We start from the raw sequence: 9520 nt of genomic DNA on the forward strand, positions 1-9520 counted from the left end.
ACTAATGTGTCTGAGTTATAGCAGTTCTGCAAAGAAGACTGGCAAAAAATCCGTAACAGCAACGTAAAAGACTGATATCAAATTACACAAAGCATTTAGTTGTGATTATTGTTGCTAAAGATGTGGCAACCGTGTACTGAAACCATACTGTTAATTACTTTTTCACATGGGTGAATAAATTTTTTGGATAACTTTTTTTCCTTTCATGAAGAAATGAATGATTTAAAACTGTACGATATTTTCACTCGGGTTCACTTTCTCTAACACTGATTTTTTTTTATAAAGGTCTTAAGCCATTAACTATGTAAAAACAGGATATTAAGAAGGGGTAAATACTTTAACACAGCACTGCACATCAAGAGATCTATAAAGAGATATACTGCATACTTACTATTGTAACACACCTCAAGAGGGAATGTACATTTCACACCAAGACTCAAAACAAAAAAAATGTTTTAAGGGGCTTTCTCATTCACTAGTACAAACTCCAACTGCATGAAACCCACCCAGGGGCGTATGAGTATGTCCACTTCTACAAGATGGTTCTACCATTGGACAGTTAGAGAGACAGAGAGAGAGAATCCCCACTTGACATGTCCAATTACAGAACTTGTGATACCTTAAAGTGGACACTGCCAATAAGTAAAACTGTGACTTTGGCATTCTATTACAGTGATCTTTATAGTTATGCTGGCAGGAGGACAAAGCAGACATCCTAAACAAAGAACAGTAAAACATTTGACTGTAACAAAAATGAATGTACCCCTTACCCAGAATAGGGATACTTAGATTGGCCCTTCAATCCAAGCTTGAAAGTGTTGTTTGCTTCCACGTGAGTGGTGACCAAGTGAGGCAACATGAAGCAACCATGTGGGTTCACCACACATAAGCCAAAGGTTAAAAATCACAGAGATAAAAGTAATACAAGAACAATTTGTGAAGTGTACTAAGACACACTAGACTTGCCAACTAACTTTTGGGACAAATGGTTAATGATTATTTACAAATGTACAATTTCGTAAAAAATGTTCTTAAATAATATCCGTTTATCTGAACAATTACATTACTTTTCTAGGCAAGACTGCTAGTCTATAATAATATATAGTATATAATAAAGGTATTAAAATTAACACTGGAAACCAAAAAAATAATTACCTTTTAATGATAGATTTGTTCTTTCCAGAGAATTCATTGCTGCAACAGTATCTCCAGTATAGACAAGTTGTAGAAAAGTATTAGTGTGATGATTCCACAGAGAACATGCAAAGCTATAAATGCCTGAAGTGAGCTGAAAAGAAGAAAATCATTTAACTGTATATTTTTCATTTCAAACTCAATTAACAGATTTTAACTGAAATGGCTACAACATTAGAGAACTGAATGCAAAATAAAATAGGTCAAACTTAATTCCACAAAGTTTTGGACAATGAACCTTCATTAGGCATGTTCCGGGAGTAGAATATTTAAAGCAAATTTAGAGATAATATCGGACTAGAAAAGGTTTGGAAAATAATGCTACGGAAAGCCATGGAGGGCACATAAGAGTCTATGCTAAGAAGGTGAATTGAATTAATGTAAGAATTGCTGGTAATTTTTCATTTTGTTAAAGATATTTCCTGAAAAAAATCATTACACTTTACAAATGATTCTTCTTACAAATGTCAGGTGCAATTCATACACACCTACTCAGTTGTTCAGACATTATTTGGATCCAGCAAAATCAGAAAATGTATAAGTTTTCAAAACTTTGGCATGACACTGTAGTTTAGTGCAAAATACTAAATGTTCAGATATATACAGGACCCTTGGGCATTGTTTTTATTCCCAGCTATAGTAACCATGATTCCTGAACTACAACAGCAAAATGATGAAATGACGAACACAACTTCTGCTTTAATAAATAAACACATAGTTTAAACAATAACTAAGGCTTTCTAAGAGCTATCAGAATTCCAGATTCTTCAACTCTTGCAATAGTTTTGCTTTTCAATGTATTTTACTTGGGGACAACAGGAACATAATATCAAAATTCATTTACATAATATCAAAATTCATTTGCATTTCTCACACTGAATAATGTACTTCAAAATGCAAATGAAAAGACTGCTATGGTTTATGAACATATTTGCAACAGTGATACTGTCAAACCTCAAGATAATCATAACAGTTGTATTTGTAGTGTCTCTTAAATATATTTAAATCTATACTATTGTTTTCTTCAGTCCAGCTTGTATTGCCACCACGTGGCCTTTGAATGGAGTATTCAAAGAAGCCACATGCTTGCCTCAATAGGGCTGCCATCGCCATGGTCTTCTCTTCAAGGTAAGATGGTAAGAGAGAGAGAGGTAAAGACAAGGCAACCAACTTTATACCATTCTTGTCACAAATCACAAGCCAATGGGGCATTATGGTACAGAATGGCCTCTGATTCAAAACACATCATAAACAGCCATACTTCTGACCAATAAAATTAGTTTACCTGCCCCTTCCTGGGCCATTAACTAATGAAGGTAGTCAAGTACAACTCATCCCCCAGTTGCTTTGTATAGGCAGATTATGGTTTTCTTGTGGGGGATGGTTTGTAGATTCATTTAAGTCCAAACAGTCACCCTTGCTAAACCAGTTTCAAACATGATTCATGCCCCCCTCTGTCATAAAGTGGCACCTACATAATGAACTTCACTGGTCCACTGAAACTGATCAAATAATTACATTATCCATAAAAGAGTTAGCTAAGACAAATTCAATTCTGCATGCCATCTCCTGATTGAACTACCTCTCACAATCTTAAGTTAAATATTTTTAACAGTTTGTTAAAAGATGCAAATATATTAATGAAACACACTTCTTACAGAAGTATTCAGAGACCTACCAATATTTTCTGAGAGCAAATTTGCTGCAATATTTACAACTGACATTCATTAAAAGTGTTATAAATTAAAGCATGAAAGTAACGGTGACAATGTGACACAGGTTTAACGTTTTCTTAACAGACTCAATGTGCTTCTTAAGGATGTTCATACTGCTGTAAATTACAGACACATTGCCAGTGCACAATGAGCTCAAAAAGGAAGTGAGAGAATCAGTGTTTACTGTCAGGAATGAAGGAAGGAAGGAAGGGTGACCGGGGAATAGAGATAACTCCTGTACTCGGGAGGTGAAAGTAACTGAGTGCAAGAGAAAAGTAGCTTACTGTTCTAAAATATAGGGTTTTTTCACATTTATAGAAAATCCCATGTAGGAGTGGTAGGAGTAATTTATTTTGTGTGTAGTATTTTGTGCTTTTACAGTCCAAGTTATCTGTACTGCACTGTTAAATTTAATACAGTGGGTAAAACAAGGCCATTTACATATATATCTGTAAGGAAAACTGCACATTGATCTTTAACACATAATATTAGAATTAACTTTTTCTAATCCAAGCTGGATCCTACTTATATTGCGAATCCTAAATTCTCCTTCTATTATCTTGCATATTACAAACTTAGTTAATATGTAATGTTCAGCTGAAATGTATACAAGTTTATTATAACAAACAAAAGATTAAAAAAAAAAAACAAAAAAAAAAAACCAGAGGGCTTCATATAGAGTATAGAGTATAAACAACTGTTTCTAATAAAACAACACCTGTAACAATATTAAACTGCACTTTGAAGGGGATGATATTAAATCAAAGTGTTAACTCTGTGCAGTAGATATGGTTACCTTTTCCAGAGGGCTTCCATTTATAGCAATCAAATAAAAAAGACACTTCAGAGGTTTGAAGATAATTATACTAATTATTTAAATAATTCTGCCTGATAAAAGCTTATTAGTACTGTAAAACATGCTTGTTTTTTTACAATAAAAGAAAACACCTCATTTTGCATCACACAAAAAATTTCCATCTCTGTGGCTCAAGCTGCTTCAGGAATCTATTTTGCAAAAAGTGTTTGTTGTAAGCAATTTCCATAGCTAATTAAGCAATCAGTCAGGCTTTGCCAAATACAGAATATTAAAGACATGTTAGCCTTGTAAAGTAAATATCACCAAATGAAATAATACAATTACAACTGTATCATACATAATCTTATAATTAGCTCTACTAAACTGAAATAGTCATACAATATTTTTGATGCCCCCCTTATGCTATCAATTACAGAGGCTTACCTTTAGATAAGTTCAAACTCTGCATTTCAACTAACTGCTGAACATTTGCTTCAAGATTTTTTTTCGTTAAAAGTTACATAAACCCATTTGAAGTCACTGATTGCTTAAAGAGGTTGCTCCTCTTTATCCTGGGCAAAATGCAGTAATGCCTAGCCCAAAACACACAGCATGTTACTGGTACTGTGGGTAGCAGTATTAGGCATTGTCATTTAAATTATTCTCATCAATGTAATGGCTAATCATGTGGCTGGCAAAATACCCAACCAGTCAATCAACCAACCAACCAGGCGTTTGCTACCAACAAGACAATTGCACAAAAATTATGAAACAGTGATACTTCTATTTGACAACGTGTCAGGTAAAGAAAACAATTTCTTTTGTTTATTAAGACTAATTGAAAGCAAAGATGGTACACTGTTCTGAAAAACAGATTATAGTATTTTTTGTCTTTCTCTTGATTTTAAGTCAATATAGTAACCTGTTCTTTAGGACTTTTAAACAAAACAGAAAAATTAATAGCCAAATAGGGCATTTTAATGCTTTTTCTCTTTGCTTCTCCTCAAACACTGTACTTCCTTAAGTCTTCATAAAACATAAACACAAGTGGGTGCTAAATACAGAAATTAACAAAACTAAAAATCTTAATGGCTTGAAATGGATAAAATTCAGTGGCTAGTCCATTCAATGAAAAATTTTATTAAAACCAAAAGCCATCATTTACGGAATACTTAATTTTTAATATATGAAAGAAAACATATACAAGTCAACAAACCTGAAAAGCATAAAATACAGAAAAAGTTTCACTCCTTGCCTTATATTTTTTCAAGCATGATCACTTAGAAGAGATCTTCAGAGTTCTGAAAAGTTGGGTAATACTACCCCGAGTCGAGTGGGAGTGTTCTTGCTAACAACATTTTTCTCTTTCATCAGCATTTTAGAGGATAATGAATGATATGCAGTTGGTACACCAAATCTTTGGGATGGCTCTTCTCATTTTATTTAAACTTTGTTATTTACTTATAATATCATTATTTCTATAACTAAAACTGAATATATGATCTCTTTATGTTTAAAAGTAAAAAAGCAGCCTTCAATATCTATAGTATAAACAAGCTCTGAAATATCTTATTGCAACATTATTATCACTATTACTACGTCTGTGTGCTGCGTCATGCAGCACTCCTTACCGAAGCTCTCTCTTTTTTTTAATTAAGAATCACTATTGTTTTTAATGTAATAAACTAACACTAATAATTAGTAATATTAAGATTTGGCCTCTGTCTTGTTACCATACATTTTTAAACTTAACTGAAGAGAAGCTGCTCTCAACACAGACCTGTGCACTGGCCTGTCTTAACTACATCTCAATCAAGCTGCAAACTTGAGAAATGTTACACTTTAAGCGTAAAAGATCTGTTGGCTGCCTACAGCTATAACATCCAAGAATACAAGAGACACTGTGGAATGAATACTACCCGTGAAACGTTTTTCAGTTTTTCGGGAAATGCATGCAGTTTAATGTATTAATGTTTCATGAACTAAGTATATAGAACAAATAAAAAATAAGTCAAGGAATCATTAAGTGTAAATAATTTTATTCACCAGTTGCTGATATAGCAGCCAAACCTTAGTATTCAGCATTCAGAATGCCAGTCACTCTGTGCAACTCATTATTAATGGAATTTACAACTTTCTAGAGTGTAACATTGTCCAAGAAGAACTTCAGAGGGTGTAGTAACAGTCTGTTCCAACTCTGCTTTAAGACAGATATAGGATTTTTAAGTAATCAACATAAATTAGGACACCTGTGCAAATTGTTTGTTTCATCTTGCAAGGCTTAATTTACTTTAATTGCTGCAGAACATCTGTAGGTTCTAATCTATTAGTTGTTTGTTCCCTGAAGAAGGCCCATTTGTAATATTCTGAAATTTCCTTTTTTTCCAGCTTTTACTAATGCAAACTTTAAATATCTAGCAGTTTACTGCCTACCTTTTCCCCCTTTTTTGGTCATTATCTGCATTTTAACTGATTAAATCTGAAAAAAATGGAACAATTGAGGTGTTCTAAAACTTTTGACCAGTAGTGTAAGCAAAGTGGGACCTATTAAACATTCTCGTATTCACCTGAACTGCACTCACCACTCTCTGAAGAGTCCCGTTACACCCTATCGGAAGGGCTACTCATCCAAAAATGAAAAGACTCTTTAGAATGTAAAGTGAGACCTATTAAACATTCCCATATTTAACTGGTAGTACTGTAATCACCGCTGCCTAAACAGCCCCATTACACCCTCCCAGAAGATGCTATTTTACTGGTTGACAGGTTTCATCAGACTGAGTAGAAAAAACAGAAAGGGGACTGGAGATTTTTATGAAGGTTCAATGGTGAAAAAGGATCCTGGAGCACAGCAATTAACACTAAAATCTGTGATGAAAACACTGAAATGCAGACTGAATTTGTCCATGTCACTGCACAGGAAAGCAAGTCATATCATCCTGGCTGACTCAGCAACAGAAATTATTCACTCTGTACCAGCATCTTTTTGATAAATCACTTTGAATGCTGGTGGCTTTAAACAAGGAATCAGATATGTATTAGGCACAAAAGTGAGCATAACGGAACTATATAATTATACTTGAGGCCAGTATCCTTATCAGTGTAAAAGCACCTAACCCTGTAGAAGAGAATCTAGGCAGCTCCAAAATAGTAAACATTTGGCTCTAATATTTTCCTTACATATAACAATAATGTAGGAAGTAATATGATGGAATAGGCTATTTGCTCTCAGATACATCTGCATAGAATTCAATAAAGTATCTTTTGATTATACAGAAGCACTGTGTGCTTACCACATCTGCTTCGCAATGCTAGATGCCAGAACTGAAATCTTGCCCAAACTCTATCTGTGTAGTTACATATTCTCCTAGTTACTAGCAGAGAGCGTTCCTTTCTTTTATTATTATAAAAAATTTTGAGGTCACTAGTATGTAGAATATAAGACTGTGTTTTCTTGTCAGGGCCACTATGATACAATATTATACAGTAAGTATACTTTAGTCACGCTGGGATGATATTACCATATTTTTATTTTTTCTAATGCATTAAATAGTGCATTTCACTATGACACTGTAACATAATTTACTATTCAATTTTTTATTTAGTTAAAAATTTAAGGAAAGAGTACTAAAATCCAAGAAACTGAAAAAACATTTTACGTAAAAATCAGAAGCAGGACTCATTACCAATGAAAAAGGGGGAGAGATAGGTCTTCAATTCAAAAAAAATCTCTCCCTTGATTTTTTTAGTTTGCTATTTAAGATTTGCATTGTTTATTCCAGAAGTAACCAACAATATTATTAAAAAAAGCATTCATTTTGCACTTTTTTTTTTTCTTTTTTCCATTAATGTTGTTCACATCATTGGCCATTGTACAGAATTGGCTTGTATTATATCAAACATTTTCTCTTCATTCTGAAATAAAACATGAGGTCAACAATTTGTCTCAGTAACCATTACAAACAACATGGGGCAAGTAACCTATAAAAAATATTTAGAAAAATCTACATTTTTATTAAGGTGAAAATAATTAATAACTTTAAGGCTGAGGTAAAATTGCTACTTTTTAAAAACGCTGAAAAAAACAAAAAACTTGTCAGTGGACAATGGTTTTATATGTACTACAGAGTTAGTACAAGCAAAGTATCAAGAAGAACACTTACATCCTGAAACAATTTCTTGTCAGCTGATAAACGCTTTGAGGAAAGTGTTTTGGTGACATGGTAGAAAGTTAGGAGAGCTCTATGCTGCTGGAGATCATCTTGGACCTTCACTGATTCAATAAGAATAGGAATAAGCTCAGGCCATTGCCTAGGACAGTCCAGTCTTGCAACTTTTGCTATGAGAACAGCAATCTGTGTTGCAATCTGTAAAAGAATATAAACATGAATTTAAACATTACATATTATCATTATCAATATTGGTAAGTTTTGGTTTTCATAAGAAAGAACATTTGGCACTAATAAGTCTATGTTAGAAGCAAGGAAGCATCGGTTAAGTGGAACAAAATACAGTTATGCAAATACCCCATGATAGAAACAGAGTGAGACAAAAAAAATAAAAGACCTCCTAGTTGTTGGAGGTTAGCAGGTTTTGATGACAGCTACCTGGGTGACATGTTTTAATAGATAAGTAGTGGGAAACCTGTCTTAGAAATATGTTAAAAGTATAGTGCTTACCCAGCTATCACCCTAGGACAGAGTTTAAAACCACCTCCTGCATGAAGCCTCATTGAGTCTATATTTGGGAGATGGGTTAGGGGTAAGGGTTTAACAGACAGAAGAAAGAGAAATGAAAAAAGACAGAGAAAAAAAAAACACATGCAATTGGATGAGAGTTACATGAGAGTGCATTTGGTACACAAGGTATTGAAATGAGAGAGCCTACCTAATCCAAAAGACAGGGAATGAATCCTGTAAACTGGTGTATCTATATACAAAAGGAAGCTGTAGATTTTGTTGTTTTGCTATTTAGTAATTGTGTGTATTCATATTGTTGGTTAATCCCCTTGTGTTTATTTAATTTAATTAAATAATTAATTTGCTTATTTCAGACTTACTGTCATTATCCTATGGCTGCTATGAACATACTGACATATTGTTATTATTTAGGATACAGCTATTTCTATTCACCACCTCAGTATCTGCCAGATTTACTGGACAGATAACATGTATTATATGGGACTTGCTGCTGCAAAGATGGTAATGGCTGCCAGTAAGAAAGAATGCAGGTAGTATTTGTAACTAATAAAGCTGGGTTTTAGTTCTGAAATTAAATCAATGAAAGATGCATAAAAGGAGAATGTCAAAAAAATACACAATATAGTCTTAAGACTTCAAAAGGTGCAGTGTATATCACTATATAATTTTACAAGAAAACATATCTATGTTTAGAAATGTTACACTGTCAGACCACAAATGTAATAGAATGTTTACCCTCGTTACAGAAAAGAAATCTTAGCGCATTTATAGGATTTTTTTCATATTTCAAATCTATGGTATAATTACTGCATACAATCCTGTACCAATATGTAACAGGGACTGTGCTTCCCCTGTGCCAGCTGTGGTTTATCTTATTTTAGGTTTGTGTCTTAGCCTTTCATTACACAATATTGTATTGATTCGGAAAAGATTAAAAATATTTAAAAAAAGCAAAACAAATAAAAAAGCACTCATATATTAAAATGCCTGTTTAAAATGAAAAAGTGTTGGTGTTAGCAAGATAAAAATCTAAAATACTGTACTGCATTTTAGCTAAATTCAGGGAGAACTGGGGAGAAGAAAAAAATCACTAACCTGATTTACTGGTTCATTGA

At 33.4% G+C, this 9520-nt stretch overlaps 1 protein-coding gene across 2 annotated transcripts in view; it reads right to left on the minus strand.

Annotated features, from left to right (window-relative positions):
* ipo11 (importin 11) overlaps nucleotides 1–9520 on the minus strand; it is a 357709-nt gene that overhangs the window by 251585 nt on the left and 96604 nt on the right. For both annotated transcript variants that reach the window (XM_039758699.1, XM_039758698.1), the window contains exons 4-6: nucleotides 9501–9520; nucleotides 7869–8072; nucleotides 1156–1288 (exon numbers count right to left, since the gene is read on the minus strand). The exon at nucleotides 9501–9520 is cut by the window's right edge and continues 53 nt beyond it. In XM_039758699.1, the coding sequence (XP_039614633.1) occupies nucleotides 1156–1288; nucleotides 7869–8072; nucleotides 9501–9520 (357 nt within the window). The remainder of the gene's footprint in view (nucleotides 1–1155; nucleotides 1289–7868; nucleotides 8073–9500) is intronic.

This window comes from Polypterus senegalus, chromosome 7 (genome assembly GCF_016835505.1).
Source record: "Polypterus senegalus isolate Bchr_013 chromosome 7, ASM1683550v1, whole genome shotgun sequence".
NCBI lineage: Eukaryota > Metazoa > Chordata > Cladistia > Polypteriformes > Polypteridae > Polypterus > Polypterus senegalus.